General features: G+C 43.1%; 1 protein-coding gene across 1 annotated transcript; it reads left to right on the top strand.

Annotated features, from left to right (window-relative positions):
* The first annotated feature begins 4 nt into the window (after positions 1 to 4).
* SDE2 (SDE2 telomere maintenance homolog) lies at positions 5 to 12,294 on the top strand. The gene is made up of 8 exons (XM_054397276.1): positions 5 to 87; positions 1,649 to 1,889; positions 3,037 to 3,154; positions 5,182 to 5,293; positions 5,796 to 5,965; positions 6,654 to 6,765; positions 8,049 to 8,457; positions 11,531 to 12,294. Exons 1-8 carry the CDS (start codon positions 5 to 7, stop codon positions 11,744 to 11,746), a joined length of 1,461 nt encoding a protein of 486 aa, XP_054253251.1. The 3' UTR covers positions 11,747 to 12,294.
* Positions 12,295 to 17,210: the final 4,916 nt, after the last annotated feature.

The raw sequence follows: 17,210 nt of genomic DNA, 5'->3' as shown, positions 1-17,210 counted from the left end.
GAGCATGTTTGGAGCCATGGTCCATTTTGTCTGCTGTTGCATGCTTACAGTCGATGTGACAGGCTGTAAAAAAGCCTTTACACCCTGGTAGGTTGCACACTATGGTCTGAATTAGAATGACAGGGCTCTCTTGTGCAGAAAGGTAAAGGGACAGAAACTGCTCCCTGTGATGGCTTCTTGCTATCACTCAAAGCTATGACAGGGGAATTTCTGAGTAACACATTCCACACAAACGGTGCTCAGGGATATTTCCTAAAACAAGGTACCAAGACACCAGTGTAAGGCTCTATAGTGTGATGAGATCTTTCCTTCCCTCCTAGGTAAGGGTGCCATGCTCCAGTGTTTTCACTCCCAAAGGCTGACTGCTAGAAACACCTGGATTCACATTTAATCTTATATGTCTAGAAATTATTTGGTCCGTAACAGGACCACTCCAAAGTTTAAAATCTAAGAAAATACGGGTTGCAGGTATAAAAATTATCGATTGGGTCCCTATAAAGACCAAAACATCAGGCTAACTCCAAAACATCAGAAACTCAGGATGCCTCCAGTCCAGTTTGAACCTCCAGCACTTAAAAAACCCTAAAACATGTCTTATGAAGAAAAGCTTGAGAGCCCTGAGGCTGTATAGTTTAGAAAAGACTGAGGGGAGATCTTAGGAATGTTTACAAATACCTGAAGGGTGAGTGTGATGGTTTGAAACTGTCTTTTTAATTTTTCCTTGCAAAGTTCAGAACAGAGAAAGTGAAAGAGTGTAAATAAGTCACTATTGGGTGTAAGAAAGCAAAATAACGATTGTTCCAAACACTTTCATTGGATAGATAGAAATGTTTAAGAACTATTACCCAAAACAAAGTGGGCACTCTGCACATTCTGCGTTCTGCAGTGGGGGCAGTTGCTGGGCTGTCTGGCTGCTGCTTCTTTTTCTCTTCTGGCTGAAGATAACACACACTGACCTTGGCAGCTAAGTTAACAACTTTCTGCTTAACTAACTCTGCTTCTCTGTCCAGGGGGGTCTGGGGGGAAGCTCCTGGGAGAGAGAGGCCCCTTTGGGAGGGTCCCCTTGGGGGGAAGCAAAGGGAGATCGGTTGTGCTTTTTCTGTTGATTGTATATATTTGTAAATGTTGTGAATTTTGTATATTTGTACATATTCACTGCATTTCATCGTAGATTTTAGACTCTGCTTGTAAATACAGCCTTCATTTGCTTCCAGACTGGGCTAGCCTGGTTACTTGTTGGTGGGGGGGAATTTCAGCTCACACCGACACAGAGACAATGGACAGAGACTGGAACACAGGAAGTCCCAGCTCAACAGAAGGAGGAACTTCTTTACTGTGAGGGGGGTGGAGCACTGGAACACGCTGCCCAGAAAGGTTGTGGCGTCTCCTTTTCTACAGACTTGCAAAACCCGCCTGGATGCGTTCCTGTGTGACCTACCCTGGGTGATCCTGCGTTGGCAGGGGGGTCGGAGTGGATGATCTCCAGAGTGTCCTTACTACCCCTATCATTCTATGAAGCAACCCGAAACCAAGAGAAACCCACCAAGCAAGAAATATTTTTACAATTCAATTTAAGGAAAAGCAGCTAACAGCAATGAGCAGCCCGCCTGAACCACCCGCGAGAGAGAAAGACCTCCCACGACCCTAGCACAAGCTGGGCGTCGCCTCAGCCGCACTGCCGCCCACGGACGGCCGCTATCGGTCCGGTGCGCGTGCGACTGGTGCCCGTGCGCCGCTGTCGTCACAGGCGCATGCGCGGCTGCAGCTGTCCGTGCCAGGCAGTAATGGCGGTGCTGGTGCGGGACCCCTTGGCTTCACGGGCCCGGCTCCTGCCGCTGCCCCCCGGCGGCTCGGTGCGCTCCCTCCTCTGTCATCGCGCTCGGGAGCTGGTGAGCGACAGAGGGTGAAAAGGAAGCGGTGGCGCTTGTGGGGCGGCGTCGTCCCCTCAGGCCTTGTGTGGGGGGGAGGGTGCCGGGTTTCTGCTGCCGGGTTTCTGCTGCCGGCGGTGGGTAGCAAGCCAGCCCTTGCACGGTCGCAGAATGGTAGGGGTGGGAAGGGACCTCTGGAGATCATCGAACCCAATCTCCCCCAGCCAAAATAGGTTTGCGTAAAGAAGGTCGCACAGTAACGTTTTCCGGTGGGATCCGTCCAGAGATGGAGACTCTGAGGTTGCCCTGGGAATGTGTCTCGGTGGCCCAGCTGCGGTGGCCACTGACGGGCTGTGGCACATCGCAGGTGTGGGTACACGTTATTCCTGTCGTCCAGCTGAGCAGGAGGCTTTGCTATAAGACAGCCCTGGAGTCTGATACATACATGGAACATATACATTTAATTTTTTTACATCGTTCACAAAATACTGAGTTTTGTTTAAGTACTTGGGGTAAGGTTTCCTATAGCACAGCAGGGAAAAGTTGTGCTATAGGAAACCTTACCCCAAGTACTTAAACAAAACTCAGTATTTTGTGAACTATGGAAAAAAGTGTAATTAGTTACATGTGTTAATGTTTTTAAAATTGTCTCCTTTTTGCTTTCTCTCTGTGCCTGTAGAAAGTCGGGAAATGTTACTCCTTAATTATTTCTTTATCAGAAAGTTTCCAGTCAATTATTTTCAGTCTTATAAGGAGCAGCTGAGGGAACTGGGGTTGTTTAGTCTGGAGAAAAAGAGACTAAGGGGAAATCTCCTTGCTTTCTACAACTCCCTGAAAGGAGGTTGTAGTGAGGTGGGGGTTGGTCTCTTCTCCCTAGTAACAAGTGATTGTATGAGAGGAAATGGCCTCAAGTTGCCTCAGGGGAGATTTAGGTTGAATAGTAGAAAAAACTTCTTCACTGAAAGGTTTCTCAAACGCTTCAACAGGGTCACAAAGGAGGTGGTTGAATTCCCATTCCTGAAAGTGTTATGCAGATATGTGGTGCTGAGGGTCATGGTTTAGCACCAGACTAGGTAGAATTAGATAATGATTGGACTTGATGATCTTAAAGGTCTTTTCCAGCTGAAACAATTCTTGATTCTATATGACTCACTTTTGCTTGTTTTAGAATATTCCTGACGAGAGCTTGTATGTGAAGTGTAATGGGCGACTGGTTAATGATGAAGATCTACTGCAGGATGGAGCTGTTTATAGTCTGGAACCAAGACTCTGTGGTGGAAAAGGAGGTTTGTAGCTTAACTGCTTTTTTACCAATTAGATTCTTAGTTTAAAAAAACCCTTTTATTGCACCGTGGTCTATACTGACAGCAGCAGACCTAACCCGTCTCTGTCAAGTCTCTTTAAATGTGGGTGACTGACTGTGAGCTGAAACCAAAATCTACTTTGCAGAGCTGAAAATGGCCAGGGAAGCTTCAGTTCAGCTAATGGCTTTGCTGGCACAGCTCTTTGCATCCCTAGTCAGTTTAGCTCTACTAGTAGAAATCTGTAATGTGCATAAAAATTACTTTAGAGTTCAGATTGTGTTTAAAAACACCTTGCTTCTTAGATTCCTAAGTTTCACTTGTGGTCACTTGGCACAAAAGTGCCAATCTATGATTTTGAGTGTGTTACATGGCCTAGTTTAATTTTTTTTAATATTTTTTTAATCTTATTTGAAAAAAGATCTACAAATTCCAAGATCTCATTAGCCTAAGAACTGAAGAATTTAAGCTAGATTCCTTTTACAGACAAAATATTTTACTTTTCTTACTGAGGATGTGTATTAATTGTATGAAATGATGCAGCCACTGATAATATAGACATTCCTTGAAGTGAAACATGATGGATGAAGCAAGTCTAGCAGAGTATTTGAGTGTACTTGGAGTCCGTTTGTTTGCTTTTTGACTCTAGATCTCAGAATTTTCCAGCTGTTGCACTAAAAAGTGCATCTTTACATCAGACTGCAGCTCAGCTTTGCCTTCTTCAGCATTAGATAGAACTGGAAAGAAATCTTATTGCTTATGAGGTATTGCAGTTTCTTTAAGCACCCTAGAAGTGGTGCTGTGGTGGAAGTTCATGGGTATAGGGGGCCTCATCACATTCGACCATCAGCTTCAGTTATCCTGGGGTGACTCAGGATACTCATTCTGTGACTCACTGTGTGTTGCTGATGTGCCATTTGGGTCAGTCTACAATTCTTTGTTCCTTTTGTTTTGACCATATAACTTAAAAGCCTGATAAAAGCAGGCAGACAAACACAAGTCAGAACCATTGAGACTTACTGTATGACCTAAAGGGAGCTATGGTTGCCCAGGGAGATTGTGGATCCCCCTTCCCTGGAGGTGTTCAAGGCCAGGTTGGACAGGGCCTTGAGCAACCTAGTCTAGTGGAAGGTGTCCCTGCCCATGGCAGGGGGATTGGAACTAATGATCTTTAAGGTCCCTTCCAACCCAAACCATTCTGTGATCATTCAGGCTTAGAGAATGAAGTATTTTGTTACCAGACCTAATTCAGCACTTGCAACCTTAGTGAATGCTGTCTGCTTTGGTTACTGTTTGTAACACTCCTTAAAGTTATTTTTGGGGCCCTGAGGTATAAGTATGTTGAGCTTCAAGTTAAAAATCAGTGCTCAGCACTTTCAAATTGCTTTAGTATTAATCCACATTGGTTTTTTGAGGTAGTTAAACAAGTGTCTCTCACAAGATATAGATGACACAAGATGGGACCAAGTGAGAGAAATTAGCAGTCTTGTCTATGAGGCTGAGGAGCATCTAGAAACCCATTTTGGAGGGCTCTCCAGCATAATATTGTTGATCATTATCATCTCGATGAAGTGGCTAAGGTTATCTCCTAAAAGAGGGTATTTTTTGTTAGATTTTTTTTAAAGGGAATTTGTTTGCTAGGGGAAGGTATATCTTGGCTAAACTAGAAAGGATCCAAAATGTTATCTTGATACAAAAAAAAGATTTCAAACCATTTTGCTGGGGAAGTCCAGAAATAGGATGTCACGTTAGAAGTGCTGCACAGGTTCTAGCAAACCTAGAGTCAATCTTGTGTCATATCAGGAACACAAAAAGGAGGTGAGTGGTAAACACTGGGTACCTTTTTTACCACCCCCCCCAGTGTTTCAGCATTTCACCCAATGATAACTCCCAACACAGTGCGACTTTCAGCTTACCCTTTATTTCAGTTGAGTTAAGGGAGAGGGAAGTGTTGAATTCGCTGTATTTTCGTTGTGTACTGGCTCACCTTGATGGCTTTGTTTTTCTCTCAGGGTTTGGATCTATGCTGCGAGCTCTCGGTGCTCAGATTGAAAAGACAACAAATAGAGAGGCTTGCCGAGATCTCAGTGGAAGGAGACTTCGGGATGTCAATCATGAAAAAGCGTAAGGCATTCTCGCGGAAGCTAGAATTGTAGATAAACTGACTCTGTAGGTCACTGTCACAGGTCAAATAACAAGCTGCTGTAGCAATGAAATTTTGTTTTGAACACTAAAACCAGCAAAAGTCAAATCTTAAACACAGGTGGACTAGAAGCCAACAGGATTCTTTCTTCTGGAATTATATAGATGCAAAATAGATGTGATCATGCCACTCTTTTGTACCGCTTAGATTTCTCAACTGGAATTCTTACAAATTCTTCTCTCTGAAGCATCAGGAACATGGTATTTGGCATATGTGACCTTACTGCTCTTTCTGGCTTCCAAAATGAGCTTTACTTTCTCCTCTTTAACAGAATTTCTATATATTCCTTTAGTCATTCCCCTGGGTATTGTTAGTTGTCTTTTCCCACTGTCTCTCATTATAGCAGGTGTTAGAACCATTCAGCAACTGGTACTACACCAAATGCTGGAAATGCTCTTGATTTTCATGTCCTGTCATCTGCAGGATGGCTGAATGGGTGAAGCAGCAAGCAGAACGAGAGGCAGAAAAAGAGCAGAGGCGCTTGGAAAGGCTGCAGCGGAAGCTTGCGGAGCCAAAGCACATTTTCACAAATGCAGACTACCAGCAGCAGTGTCATGAAATGGCTGAGAGACTGGAAGATTCAGTACTTAAAGGTATTGCAGCTTAACCTCACTTTCTCTCCTCGAAAAATAAAGCAAATTAAAAGTCCCTATAGCCTCACTCCAGTATGAACATTTATTTTTAAAAAATTAATTGGTGACTAACTCTTAATGAAATTATAAATTCCAGTAAAATGTTGGACGTAATTTTTCCTCTGTCTGCTGTTTCTCTTAAATTGCATTAAAGAGCATACAAGATACAAGAAATGCTTCATCTCGCTATGGAAATTGTTATCTCATAAAAGCAAAATTCTGTGGAGGTATTGTTAGTAGTTCAGATGTAAAAATTGCATCATTTTCATTGAAGTAATAAAATACAAACAGGTCTTCTGTAAAATACTAGGAATTAAATACCCTGTTTCAATTACTGTTCTCTGTAATTATTTTATTTCTCCATGGAGTCTTACCTTGCTGGCAGCTTGATAATGAAACTTAAGGCAGAGTGTAGAAGCTGAGAGTTTCAATTCAGGAATCCAACTTCAATTAACTATGTGTCTTAGTAAAGCTGTGTGTGAAAGCTTTTGCTGCTGTTGAGTTTCTTTTGAAGCTTTTGTGTCTACATAAATGTGCACCAAAAGTGATTATTTTCAGTTGCCGTTTTGAATTGCATCTGAAATAAAAATAAATAGAAATTACAACATGTATGAATTGTGTGGTGTGACTTCTGACTTCTGTTTTGAAGGATTGCAGGCTACCTCGAGCAAAATGGTGTCACCAGAAAGCAGCGAGAGTCGGAAGCGTCCAGGTGAATCCGGAAAGAATGAAACAAGACCTCGAAAAAGAAAATGTTTTTGGTGAGCATTATGCCTTGCTTTAACACTCAAGTATTCAGTTTTCAACAGGGTGAAAGGTTAGGTACATGCAAGTAAACAACATTTTACCTGAGATGTAGACTTAAAAGGAGGCTCTGGGAAGACCTAATAGCTGCCTTCAGTACCTGAAGGGGGCCTACAGGAAGGATGGAGAGAGGCTGTTTACAAAGGCCTGCAGTGACAGGACGAGGGGCAATAGCTTCAAACTAGAGAAGAGCAGATTTAGATTGGATATTAGAATCATAGAATCATAGAATCAAGAAGGTTGGAAGAGACCTCAAGGATCATCGAGTCCAACCTGTCACCCTACACCTGATGACTATCTAAATCATGGCACCAAGTGCCACATCCAATCCCCCCTTGAACACCTCCAGGGGTGGTGACTCCACCACCTCCCTGAGCAGCCCATTCCAATGGCCAACCACTCTCTCTGTGAAGAACTTTCTCTTCACCTCCAGCCTAAACCTCCCTTGGCACAGCTTAAGACTATGTCCTCATGTTCTGATGTCCTCTGTACCTGGTATTAGGAACAGGTTCTTTGCTATGAGGGTGATGGAACACTGGAACAGGTTGCCCAGGGAGGTGGTTGGGGCCCCATCCCTGGAGATATTCAAAGTGAGGCTCAACAGGGCTTTGGGCATTGTCTAGTCGAGGATGCCCCTGCTGACTGCAGAAGGGTTGGACTAGATGACCTTCGGAGGTCCCTTCCAACCCAAACCATTCTATGAATAAGAAAATTGAAATTATTAAACAGAGGAGTGAAACTAAATGTTGTGTTAATACAATTCTGTTCCATTTAGAGCAGACAAACTTGATTTGCAAAAATAAGCATGTTATGTTTTATTGCTTCTCATTGTCCTTTTTCATTAATGAGTTAAATTAACAGTGAACTTGAAAAGATTTATTTTTTTCCCTTGGCATCTTTCACCTATAATAACATAAAAGGGAAGTCTTAATGATTTTAAGTTTCTGGAGTAGCAATAGGTAGGACACATTTCTGTATTGGGAATGCTGTAAAAAGATACTGGTTTGGGAATATAAGTAGCTCTTTCACTTACTAAACTATCCTAAACAACTGCTAGAATATTCTGTGTCTCTCTGAAAGGAGTTTGGAAAGAAAAATGAGGGAGAATTGTTGTTGTTGGGGGGTTTTGTTTTGTCTCAATTTTTATTTAAAAAACCCCAAAACCCAACCAGCCAACCAAAAACCCAACCAAGAAGTTAAAATAGCTGAATATTAATTTGTAACATACTGCTTGTGCCAGGCTGGGATTGGAAGGATTGGATGATGCTGACAGTTCAGACTCTGAGGGTGAGAGTGAAGATGATTCTCCTCGTGCATCTGACGGAAGTTGTCCATCAGGAAGCAGATACAACGAAATTGCTGGAAAATCCAATGAATGTTCAAGCAGCTCTGTGGGTTCTGTAGAGGATAGTCCAGCTAGTAGTGCAGCTGAGAAACCGCTGGAGCAGGCAGAAGGTACTGAAAGAGAGCTGCAAGGAGAGACAAGCTCCGGTGGGAAAACTGAAATTCCAGATGAAGAAGACAGTAAAGTGACAAAGCCCTTGAAGGAAGAGGCCCAAGAAAAGAGTGAAATAACCCAGGCTCTGAAAGAAGAGGAGCAAGAAAATGTTTCTTCTAAAGCACAGGAAACGAACCAGTCACAGAGCACAGTAAGTATGAAGTTTCTTTTCTTCAGCTGCTTTTACTGTCACTTTCCCCATTGTGGATCCTGGTGGGGATTTGTACCCTATGACTTCAATGCATTTGATGTACATGCTTGAATTAGAATCCTAGTCTCCCTAAGAAGCTAATAGTCTCCAAAGTTTGATTCAAACTGCAAAAAACAACCCCAAGGTTCAAAAGAAAAACACCTTAGCTGAAGATATATGATATGACTTTGGAAAATGGAATGTAGCAAGTTAATGGAATCTGCAGCCAAAGAAGGCTCTTGGTCTCCATGGAGAAGATTGAATTGTAGTATGGCACTGTTGTCATGAGAGATGCTGAGGAGAATGAATTCAGGAAGGATTCAAATAAGATTTTAATAGTCTAGAATTTCTGCTAGGGTGTAGTTGCCCTTGGCTGTCGTCTTTCTCAAGACCTATGTTTCTCTTGTTTGTTTTTTGTTTGTTTGTGGTTTTTTTGTTTGTTTGGGGGTTTTGTGTGTGTGTTTTTGTTGTGTTTTGGTTTGGTTGGGTTTTTTGTTGGTTTGGTTTTTCCTATATATTTTTTTTTCTCCTTTTACATAAATAGATGCATTCTGGATCCAAAGTTCTTCATTGGGTGAGGGAGGATCTGTAGTCTTTTCATCTGTAGGATGAAAGACTTACAAGTACTTTTGAACACGTTACCAAACACTGTCCCATTTGACTATTTATAACCTAATTTGACCTTTAGGTTAATAATTTACCTGAAATTTTAAATCAGAAGTTGTTTGAAGTAGATGCTCCTGATCAAACCAAAGTTTTCATTATAAAAAGACTCGAGTCTAGTTCATAGATAACCCTAGTAGTCTGCTGCAAATTTCAGTTCTTCATTGATAGTCAAAAGTCTGAAAAGAGTAGCTCCTGCACTAGAGAAGGCAGGGTTAGTGTAAATGTTGGGCTGCTTCTGAACTGCAGAGGGTGATGGAAGAGTGGTTTTGAAACAGATCCTTCAGTGTATCTGTGGTGGAAGCAGGTCTGTACTGTTGCCATATGATTATCTTCACTGGCAATTTGGGTTGGTGTCACAGCCCTCAGCCAGATGCAGGAGCAATGCTGACCATGAAGTTCTTTCCCTGGTGATTCACAGGAGGATGCCTGAGATTCTCTTGCCAAAGAGGCTTTGGATCAGTCTTCCAGCCAAGAGAGGATGTAGCTTTTCCCAGTGAATTGAAAAAAAAAAAAAAACAAAACAAACAAAACCAACCAAATAACTACTACTTGACAGTAAATATAATACTTGACAGTTGTGCTTCATTGCTTCTTGCATAATATTACTATTAAATTTTTTTAGGAGCACAGAATCTAGCCTAATTCCAACAATAAAACAACATGTGACTTCTTTTGGTCTAGGGAGTGGCTTGGATTAGATAATACAATGCCTTTTCTCAGTTTGAGCAGGAAGTCTGCCATCAGCTGTCAATGCTGGCATTCTAGTAAATTCAATACAGTTAGATGGAAAAAGGCTGGGGATATAATCTGATAAATGAGGATTTTGTCATTTACTGTACTATTAGAGCTGGCATATTTTAAACAGGATGTTTACCATTCTCTGCTGTTTACCTTTTGCTCTGCATTTGTGAGACTGTGTCTATTCCTAGAACAGGAAACTCCACCAATGCAGTGGGCAGATTGTTATTGCAGGTGGAAATATTTTTAAAGTAGTCCTTGATGGATATATTTTTATTTTTTTAAAGTAGGATGAGACTAATGAGGCAACCAGTCTCTTTTTATATGCTTAGCAGGACAAAGGTTCTAATTCTGCTAGTGTTAATTGTTTTTACTGAATTCATAATGGAGTAGTCTCATTCTCACTGCTGCTATTTCTTGCTCTGAAATCTTTGATAACTCCATCACTGTACATACCATAGGACTAATACATAGATTTAATTATTGAACAAAATGCTCTTAGATTTTTATGTTTTTGTTTTTTTTTTAGTGTATTAATGCTTAGCATTAATGTTTAGTGTGTTACTAAATTCCAGCATTTGAATTGCCTAGTCCCTGTTCTTCTGTGGGCAAGGCCCCAGACTTGACAATCTGTAGAGGTCCCTTTCACCCTCAATTATTCTGTAAATATACTAATTTCCTTTTTAAGATCAAATTTTAATCCTTTTTTTTTTTTTTTATGGCAGGATGAATTGTGAGCTTCAGAAGTTAATTTTTGTGGTTAATCTTACTAAAAAGATGGTGCTATTATATCTATTTCTGTAATCACAGTGTAACTGCATCAGAAATAACTATTCATCCCTCTTCCTGCTACTGCTGGGGATAATGTTTGTTGTGTTATGCACTGGGTTAAAAAAGGGCTGTTTAGCTTTGAAGCCAAGGTTAAGCTTCTGAACTACTGGGTCAGGTGGTAGGGTGGTTTAATTCCATTTTCTTGGGAGTACTTCCTTGGGGGTAAAACCAGTGTCCACTACTTGTCTCCAAAGGAGTAGGATTCAATACTGACACTTTTTTTTTTTTTTTTTTTCCCCCTCAGCATTCCTCTATTGCAAGCAGAATGTGTTAATTCTAGTGGAATAATTGTAGAAGTTCAGCAGTGTTGGTATAATTTTAAATGATCAGCGCTTCTGAGCGGCTTGGAGGTTGTGTAGAAGGTTGCACTTGATGATCTTGGAGGTCTTTTCCAATCTTTAATGATTCTATACATTGCAAGCCTAAGCACATCTGCAGCTTGACTGGACTTGTTAGAGCGAGCCTTCAGCTAGCAGAGGCATTGGGAGGAATAAAATTGTAGCAGCACAGTTCGACACCAGGTACAAAGCTCACCTGAGCATTCAGCCTTCCTCTAGGGTGTGTTATCTCTGCTAAGATTTGCCTGTTACCCAGGCAGTAGTGCTTTGCCTGGGTAGCATTTGGTACCACTAAGAATGAGACTATCCAACAGAATACATATTGCTCAGCTGTAATTAGGATTTTGAGGTAATCTTATTCGAAGGTCTTCTGTTAAATGAAGCATTCTGTCTGTGGTTGTTCCTCCCCCTACCCTGAATAAAACAGTAATAGTTTGATTGGGATGTTTTTCTCTTTGCAGGAGGTGGAACCAATAGATCTACTGGCATTCAACTCTGCTGCTGAAATGGAAGCCCTTGGTTTAGATAAACTGAAGATGGAATTGATGTCTTTAGGACTGAAATGTGGAGGCACTTTAAAGGAAAGAGCAGCCAGGCTTTTTTCGGTCAGAGGTTTATCTAGAGACCAGATTGATCCTGCTTTATTTGCAAAGCCCTCTAAAGGGAAAAAAAAGTGATGTAAGAAAACCTTTTATGTACACAGGTGCTTTAAAATCTTTCCTTTTGTTGTCATTCTGTACTGCCACATAGAATACTTTGGCAACCCTGGATAGTTTTTGCTCTGTTCTTAATGAATTTTGATTAATGTAACACAGAGTAAGTTGCCAGTTAATTATTCATTCAATATGTCCAGTATTAAAGGAGTGAAACTACTATGTTTTGTGATGAGCTTTACAAATGGTTATAAGAAACCTTGATGTAACAGGCAGGACAAACTCTCTGTATATATAACCTGAATGTTTTTTGGAAGGTGGTTGTATGACACTGTCATCACCTACTTCAAGAAAAATAGCAATCCTTTCTTAGCTTTATATTGAATTTCCTTCAATGTGTATTGCAGTTAGAACTGTCAAATGAGAAACACTGAATTTGTGATCCAGGCTTAAAAGCTGAAGTTTCTTTAAATAAATGTTTTTTTATATGGATGAAGCCAATATAAATACATAAATAAGCTGTTCTGTGAGTTTATGTGGGATCTCAGGTATCAGTATGATAGAAATTCTTGTGTGCAAGTACTTCTTTTAGAAGCTAAATAAAGGTATTTACTTACTTTGCTCTGGAAAAGTACCTGAGTTGAGGGAAAAGAATGAATTGCATCCTTAAATTCAAAAGGATGAAGTACAGGTGCTGGCTGCTGGAGGTTGATACAGGGTGATCCTGTGAAGCTGAATGGGAAACAGAATGTGCTTTTTAATCCTTTTCCTAAGGTAAAAACAAGGGAATGGTCTCTCAAGAACTCAAATATTTGCAGTGGGGGTGCTTTATGCTGTAGTCTCTCTGCAGGAAGTTATCCTGGGAGGTGGCAAGGGTACCCTTGCTGGAAGGGCAGTGTGCTCACATGGCTACAGGTGCAGCTGCCACCTCTCTGAGAGGCTTCATAAAAGTGTTCGGTGCCTCAAATTTCAGATTTTACTGCTCTGTGCTGGAGAATATTATGAGGGCTGGAGCACCTCCCCTGTGGGGACAGGTTGGGAGTTGAGGCCATTGAGCCTGGAGAAGAGAAGGCTCTGGGGAGACCTTAGAGCAGCCTTCCAGTACCTCAAGGGGACCTACAAGAAAGCCAGGGAGGGACAGTTGTAGTGATAGGATGAGGGGGAATGGCTTTGATCATGAGGGGAGGAGATTCAGACTGGAGATTAGGAAGAAATTCTTTCCAGTGAGGGTGGTGAGACAGTGGGACAAGTTGCCCAGGGAGGTTGTGGATGCCCCTGCTTTGGAGATGTTCTGGGTCATGTTGGACAGGGCCTTGAGCAACCTGATCTAGTGGAAGGTGTCCTTGCCCATGGCAAGGGGCTTAGAACTAGATGATCCTTAAGGACTTTTCCAACCCAAACCATTCTATGGTTCTATGTTTATTGGTGTGACTTGTAGAGATTCTTGAAAGTCTCCCCTGACATCATCCCATCCACTCTTCTGTTTTAAAGTTTGGCTTAGACTTGAACTGCAATAGTGGTGGGAAATGAGCTTCGCTTGTATGCATTTAATATTCCTGACCTGAGTGGTTTGTATCTGAAATTGCAGTCAGCTCTGTGGTCTTACCACCTATCTTCAGACACTGTTTAGTTTATGCTTGGAAGTTTTGGATTGAAAAGAGGGTGTTAAAGCTCCAGGACTTGATCTTAAGGGTCTCTTCCAACTGAAACAATACTATGATATAATCTTGTAAAATCCTGCAGGCAAACTATTGGCACAGCTGCTCCAAAATGCTGCTTAACCTGACAGTTCATCCTCCTCTCCCAGTGCCACCTTCCCAGGCATGCTTGGTTATAAAACGCCTTTGGAAGGCTCAGTGCCCTGCAGGCTTGTCTGTGTCCCTGCTTCCTGGTGTGAGTTAAGGGGCTCCACGTCACCAGGTGTCGCTGTGAGCCCTGGGCCTTCCTTCCTACCCCAGCAGCTGGCCAGAAGACAGTTCTGTTCTGCATAGGTTATGGTTGGTAAGAAACAGGTCTTGGCCCTGCTGGTGGTGGTGGCGGAATTAAGAAGAGTAGAATTTATTTCTCATGCAGCAACTGGTGTTGAGGTGAGTCCAAAAAAGCACCCAAGATGGATTTGAGACTATTTATCTGTTTGCAAATACAATTGATGTGCTTAAATAGAAGTCCTTGGTACCCTTTCAACTGAGTATCTCCGACTTCTAAATTCGTTAGCAACCCAAGGAATGAGGAAAAGGATGGGCAGGTAGTTGCAGTGGTGGTAATTGCACCATCATCCACAAACCTAGCACTTGTGTTCTGAGTGCATAAATCATGGCACTTCAGGGCTAAATTGCATATTTAAACTCTTCTCTGTTTGTCTGCACCTGGGATATTAGGAAAAATTTCCTTACTGCAAGAATCGTCAGGCACTGGAACAGGCTGCCCAGGGAAGGGGGGAAGTCACCATCCCTGGAGGTGTGGATATATGTGGCCATGGCACCTCAGGACATGGTTTGATGGCCATGGTGGTGTTAGGTTGAGGGTTGGAGTCAATGAGCTTAGAGGTCTTTTCCAACCAAAACAATTCTGTCTAGAAGTTCTAGAGCACTGCCTCGTGTTTGTCTGGCATTTCTGAGTTTATTGACTAGAAAAATCAATTAGCTGAAACACAAAAAGCTGAGGGAAAGCTTTTCCTCGCCTCATACAGATCCATCTGTACACCCAGGGAGGGAAATGTAGGTACATCTAATATGCAAAAAGTAGCAGGGAACAGGGCAGGTCATAAGATCATCACCAGCAGACACATACAGCAACAGCTGTCAGTCTTCAACCTAAAGGCTCCTTGCCCATTTTCCTCATCTACGCAGTCCTCTACAAATGGGACAAATAAATGAGTTACTAAAAAGCCACTTTAGTGCTTCCATCTAGATTTCAGTTTGCTCAAGTGTGCAGGAACTTCTTCCTTGGGTTTTCTGAGTCTGACAGCTTCTGCACTTGCTACTGTAGGTGGCACTGAGCTAACGGCAGAGGCTGTGTCCAGTTTCAGCAGCACCAATGAAACTCTCAGCCCCTGGAGCAGCATACCTGACCTGGTGTTGTCCCTTGGTGCACAGGCTGCTGCAGGGAGGGAATACTGGGTCACATTTACATCATTCTGCCAAGCCCAGAAACAGCCAAAATTCATCATTTTGACCCACCTGAGATTCATTAATGGCAAAACCCAGGAGATGTTGAAACTATTAAGAGGCAACTCTAGAAATACCGAAGTCCTGTGGGGTCACCTGCTCCATGAATGGACAGAGGAGTTCAGGTCCTGTCTGCAAATCCTGTGCACAGGGGCAGATTTCACATTAAATTAAAGGCAAAACCCAGGAGATGTTGAGACTGTTAAGAGGCTCCTTTTAAAAATATCAAAGTCCTGCAGGATCTCTGCCTCCCTGCTTTTGTTTGCCTAGGGTTCCCCTTTCCCAGACTCCAGATGTTCCCAGCCAAATCCCAAGGAGCTCCCCTGATTATCACCTTTGTTGGGATGTGGATTGAGCTTCTGCCTTTCCACTTACACTGGCAATTAGAAGGCTGCTCTGAAAGGCAAAGTGTCAGACATTCTTGGTAGGAGTTTGTGAAATGCAAAGGGAGGGGGGAAAAAAAAGAGAGGGAGAGGAAATAAGGTCTCGGCAGCAGGGAAAAGCTGCAGCTTCTCATAGATTTTGAAAGAAAATGAGAGCCCAGCCTTGGCTGAAATGAAGCTGTGGAAGGATCAGACAGGCCACTCTGCTAGCAGCAGCATGCAGGAAAGCTTAAAACTTTTGTTATTGCTCCTAAAATGGAGAAAGATAATGGAGAAAGAAAGTGCTGCTGCTCAACCCAAGCCTCTCTCAATAAGAAAAGCTTTCATGAGACCAATAGATAGAAATTTTGTTCCCATGTCCAGCTCCATTAAATATTGCAGGACCTCAGAGCTCATCTTGTGAGCAGTGCCATGAAGGCAAGTCAGAGCTCATGCTCATGACAAGCTTGAGCTCAGACTTGCTGCCATTGTGAACTCTTCTGCAAGAGCTTGACTTTGTGTGGGACCAACAGGGCTGTTGAAGCCCTTCATGTGAATAGCACACATCTACTTCTCCTTGAGCACACAGAATCATGGAATCATTAAGCCTCTTCTTCTCCAGGCAAAACACCCCCAGCTCCCTCAACCTCTCCTCACAGGGCTTGTGCTCCAGACCCCTCACCAGCTTTGTTGCCCTTCTCTGGACACGTTTGATCAACTCCACATCTTTCTTGAACTGAGGGTCCCAGAACTGGGCACAGTACTCAAGGTGTGGCCTAACCAGTGCTGAGTACAGGGGCAGAAAGCACAACATAAATGTTACTGCTGAGCCACGCTGCTGCCAGCTCCGTGAGATGTTCTGCCTCTCCTCAGAGACAGTGGTGCTGCTCAGATGGAAAGGATAACATGACAGCTTGACAGCCTTCGCACGCCTTACAAGTTGTACAGCTGTGAAAGCAGCGAGGTGGCAGCACACAGAAGGTGTCACAGCAAATGCAGCCTGGATTAAAGATGACAGGCCAGGAGATCATTTCCCACAGATGGGCCCATGTCTGCAAAAGTCCCAGGTGTGGCAATATTTCATCCACAGCCTCCTGCCTGGGAGTCTGCACTGTGGGAATCTCTGGAGCCTACCCACGTTGGTACAACCTCCTAGCCTGCTGCATCTTCATTGCAAAGCCAGCTGGAGGTTGAGGAGCAATGCTCTATCTCCCCAAAAGCAGGAAGTTCAATCCCAGTGCGGGTTGATGACTCCCCACAGCATCCATCATGCTGAGACAATAGCACAGCTGGTTAATTTTAAATTAAGAAGCTTAATTTTTCAGCCAACTGAACAGATGACAATGGTGCTGTGCACAGTGAGGGTAAGGATGGTATGGGCAATGCTGGAGGTGCCCAGGAGGCCCCACATGCAGCTGCTGGGAAGGGACAGACTGTGGGCTCAAAAAGATGGGGCCATGAGATGCCAGACATGGGTGTTAGTGATAACCAGCCTGGCTCTCTGTGCTGATGGCTTTCTATAAATCAGCTCTTCTCCAGGCCTCCACTTGATGCTTTCAATCAGCACCACATTCTCAGCCAGGACCATAGGCTATGCTTGAGGGGTGCAGAGAGCTGGTGGGATTGAGGAGGGTGAGATCTGGGCAGCTTCACCACCAATAAAGAATTATCCATGTTGGTGGCAGCTGGTGGTCATCACAGATTTGTGCCCTGCCCATCCCTGCAGTACCCACAGTTCTCCCCCACAGTAACATTGGGTCTCCTTGGCCATCACGACCCCCTCCCTGTCTCCACCAGTTGTCCACACACATCTACAGAGCCCCACTGCTGCCTTTTATGTACCTTGTGTTTGCAAGACTCCAGGATGAAGTGAGTCAGATGCAAATCAGAGGGAGCAGGACATGGTGCAGGATCCTGGCAGAGGAGAGCAGAAGAGGGTTCAGCCTGTGTCCACGCCAC

Source organism: Indicator indicator, chromosome 2 (assembly GCF_027791375.1).
Source record: "Indicator indicator isolate 239-I01 chromosome 2, UM_Iind_1.1, whole genome shotgun sequence".
Lineage (NCBI taxonomy): Eukaryota > Metazoa > Chordata > Aves > Piciformes > Indicatoridae > Indicator > Indicator indicator.
Note: the sequence above shows the minus strand (reverse complement) of the source record. Positions and strands in the feature narration are given on the sequence as shown.